The sequence below is a fragment of the Mobula birostris genome, chromosome 13 (genome assembly GCF_030028105.1).
Source record: "Mobula birostris isolate sMobBir1 chromosome 13, sMobBir1.hap1, whole genome shotgun sequence".
Lineage (NCBI taxonomy): Eukaryota > Metazoa > Chordata > Chondrichthyes > Myliobatiformes > Myliobatidae > Mobula > Mobula birostris.
The window spans coordinates 2,112,573-2,134,747 of record NC_092382.1 but is presented as its reverse complement, the minus strand read 5'-3'; the positions used below and the strand labels follow the sequence as shown (position 1 = coordinate 2,134,747).

Here is a 22,175-nt window from a genome sequence, read left to right as displayed (position 1 = left end):
AAAAGCAATTGATAAGGGTTCTAATACCAAATCAAAAAGCAGAGGACTCAAAGGGCAACCTTGTCTAGTTCCACATTGGAGTTTAAAGGGTTTAGAATTCTGAAAATTAGTAAGAACCCAAGCGGAGGGAGATAAATAAAGTAATTTAATCCAATGAATAAAGTTAAGTCCAAAATTAAATTTTTTGAAGGATGTAAATAGAAAGTTCCATTCAACTCTGTCAAAAGCCTTCTCTGCATCCAAAGATATCACACATTCCGGTATTTCCTTAGATGGAGAATATATAACATTTAACAAACACCGTATATTAAAATGGGAATATCGATTTTTAATAAATCCTGTCTGATCATCTGAAACTACAGAAGATATAATATTTTAAGTCTGCGAGCCAACACTTTAGATAAAATTCTAGTATCAAAATTGAATAAAGAGATAGGTCTGTACAAAGAACATACAGTAGGATTCTTATTCTTTTTGAGAATGAGCAAAATGAAAACTTAGTAAAAAGACTGCGGTAGTCTTCCTACCTGAAAGTAATCAGTAAGGGTAGAACATAATTGTGGTATAAGCAAGGAGGGAAAAGCCTTATTAAACTCTTCAGAGAATCCACCGGGTCCTGGGGATTTCCCAGAATGTGATTCTCAAATAGCCTGAGCACTTCCCTCCTGGGAAATAGGTTGATCCAATTGCCTACAATCATCTAACGAAAGATTAGGAATATTTAATTGATCTAAAAATTATTCATTGCAATATTATCATTAACAGAGCCAGAACTATACAATTTAGAATTAAATTCCCTAAAAGTGTCATTAATTACAAGGTGGTCAGTTGTCAGGTCCCCATTAATTTTACGTATTTCTTTAATTTGCCGATTGGCTGAAAATGGCTTCAATTGATTAGCCAGTAGCTTACCAGTTTTATCTCCGTGAATATAAAGTTGACTTCTCTCTTTTAAAAGTTGGCTTTCAATTGGATACGTTAAAAAAAGATCATATTTAGTTTTAGTTTCAACACGTCTCATATGTTTCAGGATCAGGTACTGAAGTCCAGTTGCTTTAACTGATTGGCTAATTCATTTCTTTCTTTGTTAGCTTTTTTAATGATGTTTGCAGTATAAGAAAATTTGACCCTGGATGTATGCTATAAAAGTATCCCATATAATAAGGCTAGATGTCTCTTGCAACGAATTTTCTTCAAAAAAAAAGTAATTTGATTCTCCATAAATTTTTTAAAATTCTCATTGAATAACAGAGTTAAATGAAATCGCCAGAATCTACTCATGGGGATAGGACCAGAAAGATTTAAAGATAGAATTACAGGAGAGTGGTCAGAGAGAGCAATTTCTTTATATTCAATCAATTGAACTAATGGAATCATTTGACTATCAATAAAAAACTAGTCAATCCTGGTATAAGAATGATAGCCATGAGGGAAAAATGAATGGATGGAGAAAACGCCAAGCATCAACTATACCATATTTAGTTGGAAAAGAATGGATAAATAAAGCTGATTTATTAAGTGTGGATGGTTTAATAGATGAGTGATCTAATACTGGATCTAGCCAGCAGTTAAAATCTCCTCCCATCACAAGGGAGTACGTACACAAACCTCGCAAAAATGAAAATAGACGTTCAAAAAATCCTGGATCATCTACGCTGGGGCATAAACATGAGCAAAAACAATCAACTTACTGTCTGAACTCCCTGATACAATAACAAATCGACCATTAGGGTCCGAAACAACTTTATGCTGAATAAAGGAACTGTATTATCTACAAAAATTGAAAATCCACGTGATTTTGCATTAAGCGAAGAGTGGAATTGCATATCCTTCCACCGAATAAAAAAATGTAAGCTATCTCAGCTGCGTATGTGCGTTTCTTGTAAAAAAAAAGTGCTTTTAATTTTTTAATATAAGCAAACACTTTATTCCTTTTGAAGGGGTGATACAGCTCTTTCACATTCAAACTAAATAGGTTAATATTTCGAACCATTTTAAATACCAATCAATGTGTAATTAAAAAATCTAGCCATAAGTTATTAAAACTAGAAAGCAAACCGTAAAGTAAGGTATTCAAACAAACAATCATACATTCAACCCAACAGAGCTCCCAGAGAGAAATAGGCCCTACCCCCCTCCCCTACCCAAAGCGAGAAAGCTGACCAATAGACAGTCAGTGAGCTAAGAACTAAGTACCGGCCCCAAAAAATCCTGTTGACAGAGAAAAAACCTCCAGTCCTGCAAGGTCATTATGCCCCTACCAAGACACAACATAAAAAGCAAAATAACTCAGTATTCGAAAATATGAAAGGATCACTTTAAACAAATTCAAAGAAAGCTGTATTAAAATAAAGCCTTAAAAAGGGATAAAATAAAGTAGTATCAAAAAAATACATAACAAAAGACAATATATGAACAGCCAAAACGTAACCTTATTTCAAATTCATATTAACAGAAGAAAAAACTTGATCAAATAAGAAATATAACAGTTTTAGACTTCATCCTTCAGAAACTCTTTCGCATCTTCAACTGAGTTTATTCTTTTTCACAATCCGTTCTTCAAAACGATACTCAGACGTGCGGGGAACTGAAGGGATGGTTTATATCCTTCATTATAAAATTCCAACATAACTTCTTTATATTTCATACGATCAGCCAAAACTTCAGGTGAATAGTCTTCCACAAATCTAACCTTGTAATTTTGGAAATTGATCATTCCTTGTCTCCGGGTATGGCGAATTAAAAGGCCCTTAATACGAAATTCATGAAAGGCTAGTCCGACCAATCTGGGTTTCGCTGCCAAGGACAATGGCTTCAAAGTCAGAGAGCGAGAAGCTCGATCGAGCTTCGGCTCCGAAGTGAATAAAGCAGGGAAAAGCTGCTTCAGAAAGTTTGCAAAAAACTTCGTAGGGTCAGCGCCTTCAATTGATTCTTCAAGACCCAGGATTCACAAGTTATTTCTCCTGTTTTTGCTTTCGAGACTGATGATCCTTTTCAGCATTTTATCACTAGATAAAGATAACTCCTTGCAGAGTTTAATTGTATCTTCAACGTCCTCTTCAAGTGTTATTAGCTTCATAGTATTCTCCTGAATTTGGTTCTCATGCTCAAATAAAGTTCGCTGAATTGTATCCAATTTGCCGTTAAGCAGTTGAAACTCCTCAGAGAATTCCTACTTTTGCCGTTTAAGGAAGTCACTGATTGAATCCAAAATGACTGGGGATTCATCTTCTGTTTCTCTTTCTTTTGCAAATGCTTTGGTTCTTTTCCCAGCCATAGTAAAGCAGTATTGAAGTATTATAATAAGATTTCAAAAAAAAAATGACTGGTAGAGACAATTAAGTAAACAGGGTAGGAGCAATCGAAAAGCAACCAACAGGGCTCTGACTGCTTCTTATATCTAACATATGCTTCCTTCTTCCGCTTGACGAGTTGCCTCACGTGTTTCGACAGCCACGGTTCCCTTTTCCTACCATTTTTTCCTTGCCTCAGTGGGCCAAACCTATCCTGAACCCTGCACAAGTGGTCCCTAAACTTCCTCCACATTACTCTTGTGCTTTCACCTTTCAACACCTGTTTCCACTTTACTCTCACTAGTTCCTGCCTCATCCCTTCATAGTTAGCCCTTCCCCAGTTGAGCACTTTCCCATTTTGTCTGTTTTTATCCTTTTCCATAGCTATGCTGAAGCTAAGGGAGTTGTGGCCACTCTCACCAAAATGCTCCCCCACCAAGAGGTCTGCCACCTGACCAGGTTCATTACCCAGAACTAGATCCAGTATGGCCTCTCCTCTCATCGGCCGGTCACATACTGTGTCAGGAATCCTTCTTGAACACATCTGACAAATTCAGCCCCATCTATCCCCCTTGCAGTCAAGAGGTGCCAGTCAATATGAGGGAAGTTGAAATCACCCATAACTACAACCCTGTATTTCCTGCACCATTCAAAAATCTGCCTGCTTATCTGCTCTTCGGTGTCCCGAGGGCTATTTGGGGGCCTATAGACTACTCCCAGCACAGTGATTGATCCCTTCCTATTTCTGACTTCCACCCACACCGACTCAGTGGACACTCCCTCTGCAGCGTCCTCCCTTTCTATTGCCATGATACTATCCCTGATCAGTAATGCTACTCCCCCCCTTTCTACCTCCCATCCTATTCCTTTTAAAACACCTAAACCCCGGTACCTGCATCAGTCAATCCTGCCCTTCCTCCAGCCAAGTTTCAGTAATGGCCACAACGTCATAGTTCCACGTACTGATCCATTCTCTAAGTTCATCCCCTTTATTCCTAATACTCCTAGCATTGAAATAGACACACTTCAACCCCTCGAACTGGCTACATGTATGTTTTGTCCCCTGTCTGTCCTTCCTCAGCAACTCAGAACACACAGCATCGTGCCCTTGTTCTTCTACCCTCATCTCTGCACACACATTCTGATTCCCACCCCCCTGACAAACTAGTTTAAACCCTCCCCAACAGCTCCAGCAAACCTGCCCACCAGGATATTGGTCCCTTTCCAGTTCAGGTGCAGCCCGTCCTTGTTGTACAGGTCAGACCTTCCCCAGAGGAGATCCCAATGATCCAGAAATCTGAACCCCTGCCCCCTGCACCAACTCTTCAGCCACGCATTCAACTGCCATGACTTCCTGTTCCTACCCTCTCTGTCTCGCGGCACAAGCAGCAATCCTGAAATTAGCACCCTTGAGGTCCTGCTTTTTCACTTTTTTCCCCTAACTCCCTTTATTCCTTCTTCAGGACCTCATCCGTACTCCCATCTATGTCATTGGTCCCCACGTGGACCAGGACATCTGGCTGCTCACCCTCTCTTCTGAGAATACCGAGAACTCCATCCGAGATATCGCGGACCCTGGCACCAGGGAGGGAACAGACTGGGATTCTATATCTTTCCCACAGAACCTCTTAACTGTCCCCTTAACTATCGAATCCCCTATCACTACCGCTCTCCTCTTTTCACTCCTTCCTTTCTGAGCTGAGGGTCCAGTCTCGGTGCCAGAGACATGACCACTACAATTTGTTCCTGGTAGCTGTAGGTCGTCCCCACCAACAGTGTCCAAAACAGTATACTTATTGTTGATGGGAACGGCCACAGGGGTGCTCTGCTCTTTCTGTCTATTCCCCTTCCCTCTCCTGACAGTCACCCATTTACCTGTCTCCTGACTTTTAGGGGTGACTGTCTCCCTGAAACTCTGATCTATTACTGCCTCTGCCCCCCGAATGAACCGATTTCACAGGAGCTGCAGCTGGATGCACCTCTTGCAGGTGTAGATATCGGAGACAATTGTGCTGTCTCTGACTTCCCACATCCTACAATCGGAGCACTGGACTGCCCTATCTACGGCCTCCATTACTAACTCCTAAGTTAATTAATTAAATAAACTTTCCCAGCCTTACCTTACTGGGAGCAAGCTCATCCTCTGCCTCTGCTCACTGAAATCTCTCGAGCCAAAGCCTCAAAGCTCCACTCCTTCACTGGCCGCTCTCCACTCCAGTCCACGTTAAACTCCAGTCCCAATAAAGGTGAATATGCAGCAGAAGAACCTCCTCCCATGCTCAGTGACCAGTGTGCAGAACTGGGTCTGGTGAGCAACAGCAATAATTGCAGAGTTCAGCACCGACAGTCACTCTCGAAATTGCATTCAGCAACGGTGATGGACAAATAACCAGCATGCAGCTCGTTGAAACTTTCTCCCCAGTGCAGAAATCGTGCTTGACTAATCTTCTAGAATTTTTTGAGGATGTAAGTATGAAAATGGATGAGGGAGAGCCAGTGGATGTAGTGCACCTCGACTTTCAGAAAGCCTTTGATAAAGTCCCACATAGGAGATTAGTGGACAAAATTAAGGCACATGGTATTGGGGGCAGAGTACTGACATGGATTGAAAATTGGCTGGCTGACAAAAAACAAAGAGTAGTGATTAACGGGTCCCTTTCGGAATGGCAGGCGGTGACCAGTGAGGTACCACAGAGTTCAGAGCTGGGACCGCAGCTGTTTACAATGTATATTAATGATTCAGATGAAAGGATTAAAAGTAACATTAGCAAATTTGCCGATGACACAAAGCTGGGTGGCAGTGTGAAATGTGAGGAGGATGTTATGAGAATGCAGGGTGACTTTGACAGGCTGGGTGAGTGGGCGGATGCATGGCAGATGCAGTTTAATGTGGATAAATGTGAGGTTATCCACGCTGGTGGTAAGAACAGGAAGGCAGATTATTATCTAAATGGAATCAATTTAGGAAAAGGGGAAGTACAACGAGATCCAAGTGTTCTTGTACATCAGTCACTGAAAGCAAGCATGCAAGTACAGCAGGCAGTGAAGAAAGCTAATGGCATGCTGGCCTTCATAACAAGGGGAATTGAGTATAGGAGCAAAGAGGGCCTTCTGCAGCTGTACAGGGCCCTGGTGAGACCACACCTGGAGTACTGTGTGCAGTTTTGGTCTCCAAATTTGAGGAAGGACATTCTTGCTATTGAGGGAGTGCAGCATAGGTTCACAAGGTTAATTCCCAAGATGGTGGGACTGTCATGTGTCGAAAGATTGGAGCGACTGAGCTTGTATACACTGGAATTTAGAAGGCTGAGAGGGGATCTTGTTGAAACATATATGATTATTAAGGGATTGGACACGCAGGAGGCAGGAAGCATGTTCCCGCTGATGGGTGAGTCCAGAACCAGAGGCCACAGTTTAATAATAAGGGGTAAGCCATTTAGAATGGAGTTGAGGAAACATTTTTTCACCCAGAGAGTGGTGGATGTATGGAATGCTCTGCACCAGAAGGCTGTGGAGGCCAAGTCTCTGGATGCTTTCAAGAAACAGATGGATAGAGCTCTTAAAGATAGCAGAATCAAAGGTTATGGGGGTAAGGCAGGAACGGGGTACTGATTGTGGATGATCAGCCATGATCACAGTGAATGGCAGTGCTGGCTCGAAGGGCCAAATGGCCTACTCCTGCACCTATTGTCTATTGTGAACCCAGTAGTGTGTCACAACTGTAACATGCTGTGAGGTTTCAGTGTTAATGTAATGGCCTCTCTGTAATGTTTCACTGCTGAGGTTACTGTTTCTCTGTAGCAGCAATGTTTACGTTACGACTAGAGACAACAGAGTTTTGAAGTGCAGGGCTATCCAATGAGAGAAATGTTGTTCTTTCTTGTGAGTCTGGAAGAGAGATTTTTGCAGGTCTTTTGCTGGGGAGCGATGAGAAGACATGAATGGAGAGAGTGGGCCCTTTTCCTTTATTTTTTCTTTACTAGCCCTATAGTCAAAGTAAGAACTACAAAGCCCAATCGTTTAATTGCATATTATGTACCGTTTGTTATTTTGGGGTACTGATTTGTAATGGGGGTCACATCGTGCAGCATCCACCCAAACGAGATTTCTTAAGTTTGGCCGGGCTGGGGGCTATCACCCCCTATATTAAGCTGCTAGCTGAAGCGAGAGTTACATATGGTTAGATGACTGAGCGAATTGCTTCACACATTCACAGAAGGTGAACGGCCTCTCCCCAGTGTGAACTCAATGATGGACATTTGGTGGCGATGGCTGAGAGAATCTCTTCCCAAAGTCTGAGCAGCAGATCGGCCTCTACCCAGTGTGAACTCGCTGGTGTCTCTGAAGATGAGACAACCGAGTGAATCCCTTCTCACAGTCTGAGCAGGTGAACAGCCTCTCTCCAGTGTGAACTTGCTGGTGACTCAGTAGTTGAGATGACGTAGTAAATCCCTTTCCACAATCTGAACAGGTGAATGGCCTCTCTCCAGTGTGAACTCCCTGATGCACCTTCAGTTGAGATAACTGAGTGAATCCCTTCCCACAGACTGAGCAGGTGAATGGCTGCTCCCCACTGTGAACTCGCTGGTGTGCCATTAGAGCGGATGACTGAGTGAATCCCTTCCCACAGTCTGAACAGATGAACGGCCTCTCTCCAGTGTGAACTCGCTGATGTACCTTCAGTTCAGATGACTGAGTGAATCCCTACCCGCAGTCTGAGCAGGTGATCGTCCACTCCCCAGTGTGAACTTGCTGATGACCCTTCAGTTGAGATGATCGAGTGAATCCCTTCCCGCAGTTTGAGCAGTTGAACAGCCACTCCCCAGTGTGAACTCTCTGATGTACCTTCAGTTGGGATGATCGAGTGAATCCCTTCCCACAATCCGAGCAGATGAATGGCCTCTCACCAGTGTGAACTCTCTGATGTACCTTCAGGTGGGATGAGCAAGTGAATCCCTTCCCACACACTGAGCAGGTGAACGGCCTCTCCCCAGTGTGAACAGACCAGTGTGCTTGTAGGTGGGATGATCGAGTGAATCCCTTCCCACACACTGAGCAGGTGAATGGCCTCTCCCCAGTGTGAATACGTTGGTGTCTCTGTAGAACAGAGGACAAAGTAAATCCCTTCCCACAGTCTGAGCAGGTGAACGGCCTCTCCCCAGTGTGAACTCGCTGATGCACCTTCAGTTGGGATAAGCAAGTGAATCCCTTCCCGCAGTCTGAGCACGTGAACGCCCTCTCGCCACTGTGAACTGACCGGTGTATCCGTAGTTTATATGATTCAGTGAATCCCTTCCCACAGTCTGAGCAGGTGAATGGCCGCTCCCCAGTGTGAACTCGCTGGAGAGCCATTAGGTCAGATGACCGAGTGAATCCTTCCCCACAAATTCAGCAGATGACCAAGTTTCTGCCCAGGGTGAACTGACTGGTCTGTCCACAGGTGGGATGACCAACTGAATGCCTTCTCACGCACAGAACAAATGAATGGCCTTGTCCGGTGTGAACTTGCTGATATATCTTCAGTTGAAATGACCGACTGAATCCATTCCCACTGTTTGAGCAGGTGAATGGGCTCCCCCCCATGTGTAAAATGATGGGCATGCCAGCCGGTCAGATGATCGAGTGAATCCCTTGCTCCTCTTTTTAAGTATCTAGACAGAGACAGCAAAACTGGCGTGTTGTGTTCGAGATTCCCGTAGACAAATTCCTTGTCATTTTTAACCTGTAAAAATATTTATGAAATCCATCAATGGGTGTAGGACAATATTTCAGATGAGATCCCTTGAGTTGTCAAGGTGTGATCTGGCATCACACTATTACAGTGAGGTTCAACCCAAATTGGAGAGAGAAATCATCTTCTAACTGGGCACAATGCTAGTATCTGGAATGACCAACATATTCTTTGATACTGTTCCTGTCTCTATAATTTCTGCCATCTCCAATCTGTGACCTGGCTCAGTTTGACACTCTCCATTGGTATTATTCCCTGTTCCCAATGAGCTGCATGGGTTCCTGGCCCCACAATAGCTGATACACTCTCACACAAATAGCCGGCAGTGCATTCCACGCACCCACCACTCTCTGGGTAAAAAAACTTACCCCTGACATCCCCTTGGGATCTATTTGCAAGCATCTTAAAACTAAGCCCCCTCTTGTTAGCCATTTCAGCCCTGGGAAAGAATCCTCTGGCTACCCACATGATCAATGCCCCTCATCATTTTATACACCTAAAAAAGGCTTGAAACATAACTAAGGAAATTATACATTGCTTTGAGAATTTGTTGGAAGTATAGAAAATTATGAGGGTACAGATAGGGTAAATGCAAGCATGTTTTTCCACTCAGGTTGGGTGGGATGACAACCAGATGTCATGGGTAAGTGGGGAAGGTGAAAATTTAACAGGAACATTTGGAAAAGCTCTTTCCTGAAATGGTTGTGAGAGTGTGGAATGAGGTGTCAGCACAAGTGAAGAATATGAGCTCAATTTCACAATTAACTGAAGTCTGATAGCAGACTGGATGGTAGGGGTATGGAGGGCGATGGTCCTGGTGCAGGTAGTTGCATCAGACAGCTTAGATGTTTTTTCAGTATTGACTAGATGGGCCAAATAGCCTGTTTCTGTACTGAACATTCCCATGTTTCTATGACAGAGAAGCTGGCCAAACTTGTTTGGAAGGGAAAAGTTGGGAGTGACAACGGAGTAGCAATGGCTGGAGTTTCTGGGAGCAATTCGGGAGCTGAGTGATCGATACATCCCAAACAAGTGGAAGCATTGGAAAGGCAGGAGGACACAACTGTGGATGAAATGAGAAGCCAAAGCCAACATAAAAGCCAAAGAGAGGGCAAACAGAAGAGCAAAAACTATTGGGAAGCTTTCAGAAACCAACAGAAGACAACAAAAAAAAAGTCGGATGAGCTCGGGGGTGGAATTATGATATTGTAGTCATTAATGAGTCTTGGTAGCACCCAACAGTCTGAGGCATTTGGAAGAACAAAATATCTGGGGCCTCAATATCTCTTGAAAACTGAGGTTCCCTGCACCAGTTACCTTTCAACTTTTATTTTGGCAGGCACATACAAACTAGACACCCTCAAAATTTCACGTCTGAAGGCCTCCCACTTACCAAGTACTCCTTTGTCAGAAAACGCCTGTCCCAAACCACACTTGCCAGATCCTGTCTGATACCATCAAGATTGACCTTTCTCCAATTTAGAATCTCAACCCGCGGTTCAGACTTTTTCCATATTTACTTTGAATCTCATGGCATTATGATCACTAATTTCTGTCACCAGCCCTGGATCATTTCCTAACAGCTTATTGCACACTTCTATGTTGGGAATTCTACGAACTGATTAAGGACATATTTGACAAATTCTACCCCATCTAGTCCTTTTACAGTATGGGAGCCCTAATCAATATATGGAAAGTTAAAATCATTCACTGAATCAACCTTTGTTTCTTGGCATGGTCTGCAATCTGTCTACAAATTTGTTCCTCTAAATCCCTCAGACTGTTGGGTGCAACCAAGTCCCAATAATGGCTACTATATCATAATTCCCTGTCCTGAGCTCATCTGACTATCCTACGATGCTTCTTGCATTGTGATATACACAGCTCAGCACATTCATTGCACCATGCTCAACCATTTGATTGTTGACTCTATCTGAGGTCTAAACAACATCTGACTGGTGTCAAGAAAACAACCTCTCGCTCATTGTTACAAAGACAAAGGAGCTGATTGTGGATGACAGGAGGAATGGAGACAGGCTAACCCCTATTGACATCAATGGATCTGGGGTTGAGAGGGTGAACAGCTTTAAGTTTCTTGGCATAAACATCACCGAGGATCTCACATGGTCTGTACATACCAGCTGTGTCATGAAAAAAGCACAACAGCACCTCTTTCACCTCAGATGGTTGAAGAAGTTTGGGATGGGGTGCCAAATCCTAAGAACTTTCTACAGGGACACAACTGAGAGCATCCTGACGACTGCATCACTGCCTGGTATGGGAACTGTACTTCCCTTAATCGCAGGAACCTGCAGAGAGTGGTGCGGACAGCCCAGCACATCTGTAGATGTGAACTTCCCACTATTCAGGACATTTACAGAGACAGGTGTGTAAAAAGGGCCCAAAGGATATTAGGGATGCAATTCACCACAACCCCAAACTGTTCCTGCTGCTACCATCCAGGAAATGGTACCACAGCAAAAAGACCAACAGGGTATCATCTTCCACCAGGCCATCAGACTGATTAATTCATGCTGATACAATTGCATAACTATGTTATATTGACTGTCCTATGTACAAACTATTTATTATAATTTACTATAAATTACACATTGCACATTTAGATGGAGACGTAACGTAAAGATTTCTACTCCTCATGTATATGAAGGATGTATGTCATTAAGTCAATTCAATTCAATTCAGCCTCTCCTCTATCTGTTCTGTCATTCTGGCTCCCATTCCCCCTACAACTTATTTTAACCGCATCACCCCACTCCCCCAACTCTAGCACTAGCAAGCCTTATCACTAGGATATTGGTCCCCTCTTGTTCTGTTCCTCTAACTAACGAATCCCCTATCACCCGTTTGACTTTCCTCTGCCAGGTAATTCCCCCAAAATGTTTCTAAAGTGGTTCCACCTGTTGTTGTGCGGGATGGACACAAGAGTACTCTGCGATGGCTATTTAACCTCATTCCCCTTCCTGACTCTCACCCAGTTTGCTGTATCCTGCACCTTGGGTGTAACTCACCTCTCTTCATGTCATATCTATCACCCCCTCCGACTCCCAGCTGATCCAAAATTCATCCATTTCAAGTTCCCAATCTGTAAAGTGCAGGGTTACAAGCTGCAGCTGGATGCACATCTTGTAGGTGAGGGCATCAGGGACACTGGAGGTCTCCCCACCTTCCCACCAATGTCCCCTCTAATTTGTCATGACCAGTGTGCACATAAATCTTGTACTGTACATTTTTTTACCCAGTGACAACATGTGCACAGTGAATTTTATATAGAGAGGTATTTATTTTAACAGCTGGCATATCACTGTCAGTAAGAACTTTGATCTCCTCTGGGTTTGATCGAGTTCATCTGCACTCTCTCACAACCTATGTAGCAGGCCTGAAACGGTTAATGAAGGATTTTTTCACCAGAACTTTTGCACATTGTCCATACCTGATTTGCTTGCTAAATGACACTTTAAAAAGTCAGAATTCCAAATATCACTCCACTTCCTCCCACTTGCAAATTCTCCAGCAACTTTTGCATCACCACAATACACACAGGTAACACCAGTTTCTGTATTGTACATAAATATTTCCCCTGAACCCTCCCCCAGGTGACTGACGGTGGTGAACTCAGTGATGGCAATGCCAATGAATATGAAGGGAAGGGCAGTAGTCTGTCTCATTGGAGTCTGGCACATTTGTGATGTGAAAGCTACTTGTTGCCCAGGACAAAGGTGTTTGATATCATTATGTACCCAGAGAGAATAGGACAAAACATGTTCTCACGGGTAGAAAAGTCCAGAACAAGAGGGGGTGGAACAAGCAACAGACACAAAATGCTGGAGGAACTCAGCAGGCCAGGCAGCATCTATGGAAAAGAGTACTAATGCTGAGTTCCTCCAGCAATTTGTGTGTGTTGCTCGGATTTCCAGCATCTGCAGATTTTCTCTTGTTTGTGACTGGAGGCAGAACAAAGGTGATTTTCACAACAGCTGATGTAAAAGATTTTGTTCCCTTTCTCCGAGTTCCCGATCCTTGCATTTAGACAGCTGGAGCTCAGCTCTGTCTGAGAGACCCATCGGTTCCCATTCCCTCATCAGCCGGAAGCTCCCCGGGGCCCGGATATTGGATATTCTCCATAACTTCCGCCACCTCCAACCGGATCCCACCACTAAGCACATCTTCCCCACACCCGCCCCCCCCCCCCCGCTTTCCGCAAGGATCGCTCCCTAAGCGACTCCTTTGTCCAGTCGTCCTCCCCCATCCCTCCCTACTGATCTCCCTCCTGGCACTTATCCGTGTAAGCAGAACAAGTGCTACACATGCCCTTACACTTCCTCCCTCACCACCATTCATGGCCCCAAACAGTCCTTCCAGGTGAGGCGACACTTCACCTGTGAGTCGGCTGGGGTGATATACTGCGTCCAGTGCTCCCGATGTGGCCTTCTATATATTGGCGAGACCCGACGCAGACTGGGAGACCGCTTTGCTGAACACCTACGCTCTGTCCGCCAGAGAAAGCAGGATCTCCCAGTGGCCACACATTTTAATTCCACATCCCATTCCCATTCTGACATGTCTATCCATGGCCTCCTCTACTGTAAAGATGAAGCCACACTCAAGTTGGAGGAACAACACCTTATATTCCGTCTGGGTAGCCTCCAACCTGATGGCATGAACATCGACTTCCGCTAATGCCCCACCTCCTCCTCGTACCCCATCCGTTATTTATTTATATACACACATTCTTTCTCTCTCTATCCTTTTTCTCCCTCTGTCCCTCTGACTATATACCCCTTGCCCATCCTCTGGTTCACACCCCCCCCTTGTCTTTCTCCCCGGACCTCCTGTCCCATGATCCTCTCATATCCCCTTTGCCAATCACCTGTCCAGCTCTTGGCTCCATCCCTCCCCCTCCTGTCTTCTCCTATCATTTTGGATCTCCCCCTCCCCCTCCAACTTTCAAATCTCTTAATAGCTCTTCTTTCAGTTAGTCCTGACGAAGGGTCTCGGCCTGAAACGTCGACAGTACCTCTTCCTAGAGATGCTGCCCGGCCTGCTGCATTCACCAGCAACTTTGATGTGTGTTGCTTGAATCCCTTCTTAACTTGGTTAGACCTCTCAGTCCTTAACTGAGCCGCAACAGAATCTTCAGAACCCTGTGGGTTTATAGGTGCTTCAACATACTGATCACAGGCATGTGGGACTGCCTCCTTTTCTTTTTTCTTCTTCAGGACAGAACAATTAGCCATCATATGACCAGCTTTCTGACAATAGTAACAAGAGAGACCAGAATATTTCTCCTTCAACTACTTCCCTTCATCCTTACTCTTGTCACTAGTCCCAGCTTTAATTTCTGGTTATCCCTGCTACTCTTTTGGAAACTCTCCTGAGTCAGGGTAAACATAACCTTGTGGGTTAAAGCAAACTCATCTGCTAATCTAGCAGACTCCTGCAAAGTGGCAGTGTCCTTTTCATCTAATTACATCTCTATGTCACCAGGGACGAACATTTTGAGTTCTTCAATTAAAACCACCTTTTTCCAGCTGTTAAAATTATCATTTACATTTTTATATATGCACCAGCGGTCAAAACACACAAACTTCTCTTAAGCAAATTCCATATAGGTCTGGTTCACAGGTTTCCTCAAATTTCTAAACTTTTGCCTGTATGCTTCTGGGACCAACTCGTAAGCTTTGAGTACAGCCTGTTTCACTATGTCATAATCAGCTGCTTCAACAACTGTGAAAGCAGAATAGGCTTGCTGAGCCTTTCCCTTAATTACACTTTGTAAGATAATGAGCTAATCCTCTTTTTACCATTTTAAACTCTGAGCAACCTTCTCAAAATGCTGTAAGTATTTATCAACCTCTGCCTCGTCAAATGGGGGTACCAATTTATCTTCACGACTGGCCTCAAACTTATCACCAGAGTCTAACGCGAGACCCTTTTGCTGCAATCTCTCTATCTTTTCCAGCTCGAACAGCCACTGTCTTTCTGCTTCCTCCCTGTTTTTCTGCCTCTTCTCTGTTTTTCCACCTCTTCTCTCCGTTTTCCTGCCTCTCTAGCCTCAACCTGCCTCTGCCTTTCCACAGCCTCCATCTTTATTTTGTCTAACTTGTACTGGAGCTCAAGCTCACTAGGTTTACTTTCAGGAAACACCTCCAACTCCTCCACGTTAAACACACCCTTAGATACGTAATGCTCAGTTATGATCTTCTGCATCTGTGCCCTTCTCATTGTCAATTTCACCTTAGCAAGTTTTAACCTTTTTGCAATACTCAACAACTCAATCCTTCTGATGTCCTTTAGTGCCTCAGAGGTTGGCGCTTCCAGACATCTATCAACATCCATTGCTGCTGAATTTCCACACACAAATAAATCAAAAGGGATTTCCCCAATGAAATCGATAATTAATCAATATGCCTCCAAATCTGTTCCTATCCCGGATGCAGGCCCCAATTTTGTTATGAACCGTAACGCTTTAGAAATGAGTCAGCAGCAATAGACTACACCTAGAGTCTGTTTTTGATGTTAAATCCATTATCTTTATTAGTACCTACTAACAATATAGTAACTTAAGCAAGATAAACAAAAGTTAACAGTGTTATGTGTATTCATGTGGGTAAATATAACTCCCAAACTATTGAGCTCAGGGGAAACAAGGCTTGGAGTCTTGAGATGGTAAAGTATGAAAGTTCAGTACAACCACAGAATAGTTGAGGAGAGAGAGATATTTGTAATCCAGAGTAAATGTCGAGAGAAGGCAATAACGTTGAATTCCACAGTTTCCACCGTGGTAAAACGAGAGAACAGTCGCTGTAGGTTTTATCCGTCGTTGTTCCAAGTCCACATACAAATTATCACCGAAAGTGACTTGTCACAAGGGGTATCGTCTTCAAGTGAATTACCACACCACACCCAGGCAAGGGTTAACACATAAGTGGTCTTCACAGGATACCCCAAATCCGATCCACTCCTATAGATCAAACGAGGTGACAACCACACATTCGATATACACTGAATTGATAATTAACCCACACTTGTGGGCATAGGAAAGTTCTAAACAGTGACCCTTGACCACTAATTCCCTTGTTTCAATCCTTCCATTTTTCCTCCTTCATCTCCGTCTGACTCTGAGTGTCTGTGTCCTTGATTAAAACTAAACAAGCTGTGAGCGATGTAAACAAGATGCAAGTCAGACTGATTCACCTTCTTAATCTCTCTCTTTCTCTCTCAGAATGACAGTCCACAGCAAACAAACCCTAGGGATTCATAACAATGGCCACTCCCCATTGTGAACTGACTGGTGTGCTAGTAGCTTGGATGACTGAGTGAATCTCTTCCCACAGACTGAGCAGGTGAACGGCTTCTCCCCAGTGTGAACTCGCTGATGACTCTGTAGGTTGGATGACTGAGTGAATCCTTTCCCACATTCTGAGCAGGTGAACGGCTTCTCCCCAGTGTGAACTCGCTGGTGTCTCTGTAGGGTGGATGATCGAGCGAATCTCTTCCCACATTCTGAGCAGGTGAATGGCTTCTCCCCAGTGTGAACTCGCTGATGACTCTGTAGGTCGGAAGACCAAGTGAATCTCTTCTCACAGACTGAGCAGGTGAACGGCTTCTCCCCAGTGTGAACTCGCTGATGACTCTGTAGGTGAGATGACTCAGTGAATCTCTTCCCACATTCCGAGCAGGTGAACGGCTTCTCTCCAGTGTGGACTCGCTGGTGTCTCTGTAGGATGGAAGAGTGAGTGAATCTCTTCTCACAGACTGAGCAGGTGAATGGCCACTCCCCAGTGTGAACTGACTGGTGTGCCAGTAGTTGGGATGACTGAGTGAATCTCTTCCCACAGACTGAGCAGGTGAACGGCTTCTCCCCTGTGTGAACTTGCTGATGACTCTGTAGGTGGGATGACCGAGTGAATCCCTTCCCGCAGTCTGAGCAGGTGAACGGCTTCTCCCCAGTGTGAACTCGCTGATGACTCTGCAGGGTGGATGACAGTGTGAATCCCTTCCCACAGACTGAGCAGGTGAACGGCTTCTCCCCAGTGTGAACTCGCTGATGACTCTGCAGGTTGGATGACTGAGTGAATCCCTTCCCGCAGACTGAGCAGGTAAATGGCTTCTCTCCAGTGTGAACTCGCTGATGTACCAGTAGGTTGGATGACTCAGTGAATCTCTTCCCACAGTCTGAGCAAGCGAACGGCCTCTCCCCAGTGTGAACTCGATGGTGCCTCTGTAGGTCAGATGACCGAGTGAATCTCTTCCCACACTCTGAGCAGGTGAATGGCTTCTTCCCAGTGTGAACTTGCTGGTGTGTCAGTAGGTGAGATGACAAAGTGAATCCTTTCCCACAGACTGAACAGGTGAACGGCCGCTCCCTGGTGTGAACTTGCTGGTGTGCCATTTGTTCAGATGACCGAGTAAATCCTTCCCCACAAATTCAGCAGATGACTGGCCTCTGCCCGGTGTGAACTGACTGGTGTGTCCACAGGTGGGAAGACCGACAGAATCCTTTCTCACACACTGAATAGATGAGTGACCTTGCCCAGTGTGAACTTGCTGATGTACCTTCAATTGAGATGACCGAGTGAATCCCTCCCCACAGTCTGAGCAGGAAGGATGGTCGAATGAATCCCTTGCTCCACTTCTTAAATATCTAGACAGAGACAGCAAAACTGGCGTGTTGTGTTTGCGATTCCTTGAGACAAATTCCTTCTTATTTTTAACCTGTGAAAAGATCATCAAAATCCATCAGTGGGTGTAGGACATTTCAGATGAGATTACTTGAGTTGCCAAGATTTGATCTGGTATCACACTGTTACAGTGAGGTTCAACCCAAGTTCGACAGAGAAATCATCTTCTGACTGGTCACAGTGCTGGTATCTGGAATGACCATCAATTCCCTGATGCTCTTCCTGTCTCTATCAGAATGGGGCATTTCTGCCATCTCCAATCTGTGACTTGGCTCAGTCTGACTCTCTCCATTGGTATTATTCCCTGTTTCTGCTGAGCAGCATGGGTGCCTGGCCCCACAGTAACTGAAACAGTCTCACGCAAATTGTGTTTCTTGACGAGATGAAGGGTTGGTCCGCACAGCTGTTTAAAGGATGCACTTGTGCTGGCTGCTCATTCCACACCTGGATGACCGTCTGCGTGAAGAAGTTTCCCCTCATGTTCCCCTTAACATTTCACCTTTCACCCTTAACCCATGGCCTCTGGTTGTAGTCCCACCCAATCCCAGTGGAGAAAGTCAGCTTGCTTTTACCCTGTCTATGCCCCTCAATCACAAACAAATCGCCCCTCAGTCTTCCACATTCCAAGGAATAAATTCCTGACCTGTTCAATCTTTCCTTATAACTCAAGTCCTCCAGACCTGGCAACATCCTTGTGAATTTTCTCACAACTCTTTCAACATCTTTTACATCTTTCCTGTAAGTAGGTGACCAAAACTGCACACAATACTTCAAATTAGGCCTCACCAATGTCTTATACAAGTCAACATAACATCCATCTATTGTTGTCAGTACTTTGGTTCACGAAGGCCAATGGGCTGAAATCCTGCTTTCCGTCTCTATCTTACTGTGACACCACTTTCTGTGAACTAAGGACCTGTATTCCCAGGTCCCTTTCTTCTACAACAGTCCTCTGTGCCCGACCAGTCACTGTGAAAAACCTGCCTTGGTAGGTCATACCAAAGTGCAACAACTCACACTTGTCTGCATTAAATTCAATTTTCCGCTTCTCAAACCATTTTCCCAGCTGGTCCAGATCGCACTGCAAGTCATGATAGTCTTCCTCGCTGTCCACTACACGACCAATCTTGGTGGTCAGCCACAAATATGCTGATCCAGTTAACCACACTATTATCCAGATTACTGATATAGATGACAAACAATAACAGATCCAGCACTGAACCCTGTGGTAAACCACTAGTCACAGGCCTCCAGTCAGAGAGGCAACCATCTGCTACCACACACTGGCTTCTCCCAAAGACAGTGTTTCATTCAATTTATTATCTCATCTTGAATGCTGAGTGACTGAACCTTCTTGACCAACCTCCGATATGAGACTTTGTCAAGTGCCTTGCTAAAGTCCATGTAGACAACATCCACTGCCTTGCCTTCATTCACTTTCCTGATAACTTCCTCCAGAGACTCTGTAAGATTGGTTAGACATGACCTACCATGCACAAAGCCATGCTGTCTATCCTTAATCAGTCCACATCTATCCAAATACTTATATATCCGGTTCCTGCACATATATTCCAATAACTTTCCCACTACTGATGTCAGGCTCACCAATGTATAATTTTCTAGTTTATTTTTAGAGCCTTTTTTGAACAGTGGAACAATATTGGCTGTCCTCCAATCCTCCAGTACCTCACCTGTCACTGAGGATGATTTAAATATCTGTGTTTGGGCCCCGACAATTTCTGCACTTGTCTGCCGCAGAGTCCCGGGGAACAACTTGTCAGGCCCTGGGGATTTATCCACGCTAATTTGCCTTCAGACAGCAAACACCTCCACCTCTGTAATCTGTACAGGTCCATGAAGTTGATGCTGCTTTGCCTCACTTCTATAGACTCTGTGTCCATCTCCTGAGTAAATACGGATGCAGAAAAAATCGCCTACATTTATTTTGTCTCCTCATATGGATTACTGTTCTGATCTTGCAGCCGATTATTTTTTCCCTTGCAATCTTTTCACTCTCAACATATTTGCAGAATCCATGAGGATTCTCCTTCACTTTGTCTGCTGGGGCAACCTCATGCCTTCTTTCATTTCCTTCATAAGTGTTCACTTGAATTTCCTGTATTTCATAAGTACCCCATTTGTTCCTATCTGCCTGTACCTGGTATGTACCTCCTTTTTATTGATCTGGGGGAGGAAAGCCAAAGGGGTGATAGAGCTGCATGGTGGGAGGTGGGGGTGGGGAAGGGTAAAAATAAAGTTGCAGGGGGAATGGGAGCCTGAATAACAGAACAGATAGTGGAGGGGTTGTGGAGACAGTTGTTGTTCAGTCCTCAGACAAAGTCAGGAATGAAGAAGTTGAGCATGGTGCAGTGGATATGCTGAGCCCGGTATATTTCAATACAGCGCAGGAAAGGCGGTTGTGTTCAGGGCATGGATCAACACCTGCAATTATGACACTAGGATCTGGCAACTGTGAACTGGGACAGGCTGCTTTATGGCAAAGGTGTGCTTGGTAAGTGGGAGGCCTTCAAAGCGAAACTTTGAAAGTACAAAGCGGGTATGTGTCTGTCAGAATAAAAGGTAAAGATAGAAACTGCAGGGAACCTTGGTTTGCAAGAGATATTGAGACCCTGGTGAAGCACAAAATGGAGTTGCAGAACAGGGATAGGCAGGTAAGTTCTTATGGAGTATAAAAAATGCAAGAGGACACATAAGAAATAAATCAGGAAGGCTAAAAGAAAGCATGAGATTGTCCTCGCAGAAAAGAGGAAGGATAATCCTCAGGGATTCTAGAGATAGATCAAGAGCAAAAGGATTGCAAGGCATCAAGTTGGTCCTCTGGAAGACCAGAATGGCAATCCACATGTGGAACCAAAGCAAGTTTTTCATCTCTATTTACTCAGGAGATGGACACAGGGTCTACAGGCTCTAAACATAAACAAGGAAATTATACCTTGCTTTGAGGATTTGTTGGAAGTGTACAAAAGTATGAGGGTATAGATAGGGTAAATACAAGCAGTTTTTTTTCCCACTGGTGTTGGGTGGCACGACAACCAGAGGTCATGGGTAAGTGACTTCCCCATTTATACAACAAATACAATACAGCACAATACAGGCCCTTCGGCCCACAATGCTGTGCCGAACGCTACTTACTTTAGAAATTATCTGGAGTTCCCCATAGCCCTCTATTTTTCTACACGCCGTGTACCTATCCAGGAGCCTCTTAAAAGACCCTATTGTATCCGGCTTCATCACAGTCGCCGGCAGCCCATTCCACACACTCACCACTCTGTGTAAAAAAACTCATCCCTTGAGGTGATATCACGTGTCAGGACGTGACTGGAGCATAAGCAGAAATGAAGAATGATCGAGAAGCATGGCAATGTAAAACGTGGTTTTGTTGCTGTTAAATTAAAGTTCAATTCTGCAGAATATGGTTTGTTATTAGTAACCCACGGTAAGTATAAAGAACACAACACCCCTGACATCTCCTTCGTACCTGCTTCCAAGCACCTTAAAACTGTGCCCTCTCTGCAGATTTTCTCTTCTTTGTGACTGGAGGCAGAACAAAGGTGATTTTCTCAACAGCTGATGTAAAAGATTTTGTTCCCTTTCTCCGGGTTCCCGATCCTTGCATTTAGACAGCTGGAGCTCAGCTCTGTCTGAGAGATCCATCGGTTCCCATTCCCTCATCAGCCGGAAGCTCCCCGGGGCCCGTGTACGGATGGTGGGGCTGAGAGAGAGGGAAGAGAGCAGGACTGTCCCGGGATTGTGGCTCACGGTGTCCCGACTCACAGCAATAGTCCCGAAGTCGGTGTTGAACACCACCCAACCCCCCCTTCTCCCCGCCTCACCCTCTCTCCCTTCTCCCCCCCCTCACCCTCTCTCCCTTCTCCCCTACCCCCGGAAACTCGCTCCTACCTGCCGCCGCTCTGCTAAAGCCTTTGTGTACTGCGCGCATGCGTGATATTCGGGAACGTCACAACGCTGACGCTTGCGCATTTGATCGGTGCTTCGGCGACGGCGAAATTTGTAACGCAAGGATTTATGGGCAATCACGGTGCCATTAAAAGTTTCTGGAAGCACCAGTTCCATGTCCGCAGCTCAGCGTTTTTTGGTGCGCATAGAAAATGCAGCGGCTCTTTTAACGCAGAAAGCGGTTCCCGTAAAGAATATAGTCAATATCAAGGTGTATCTAATGCCAAAGTACAATCCTCTTACAAATGTAGATATAAAACTCAAGAGATTCTACAGTTGCTGGAAATACAGTACAAAGACGCACACGCACAAAATGCTGGAGGAACTCTGCAGTTCAGGCAGCAACTAAGCAGAAGAATACACAGTCTAGACATGCTGAAGGGGCTCAGCATAAACGTCTATTTATTCCTCTCCGCATTTGCAGCCTGATCTGTTGATTTCCTCCAGTATTTTGCAAAAATTAACCACCTT

At 44.6% G+C, this 22,175-nt stretch overlaps 2 protein-coding genes across 2 annotated transcripts in view; one reads left to right on the top strand and one right to left on the bottom strand.

Moving 5' to 3' along the window:
* LOC140208213 (uncharacterized) overlaps positions 1 to 22,175 on the top strand; it is a 106,601-nt gene that overhangs the window by 44,624 nt on the left and 39,802 nt on the right. The window lies entirely within an intron of this gene.
* Positions 15,356 to 21,673, bottom strand: LOC140208200 (uncharacterized). Its single transcript, XM_072276710.1, has 2 exons — positions 21,648 to 21,673; positions 15,356 to 17,760 (listed from the first exon to the last, which is right to left on the bottom strand). Exon 2 carries the CDS (start codon positions 17,435 to 17,437, stop codon positions 16,301 to 16,303), a length of 1,137 nt encoding a protein of 378 aa, XP_072132811.1. The 5' UTR covers positions 17,438 to 17,760; positions 21,648 to 21,673; the 3' UTR covers positions 15,356 to 16,300.

Coding starts and splice junctions, on each gene's coding strand:
- LOC140208200 (XM_072276710.1), bottom strand. CDS start 17,437: ATGGCACACCAGCAAGTTCACACCAGGGAGCGGCCGTTCACCTGTTCA.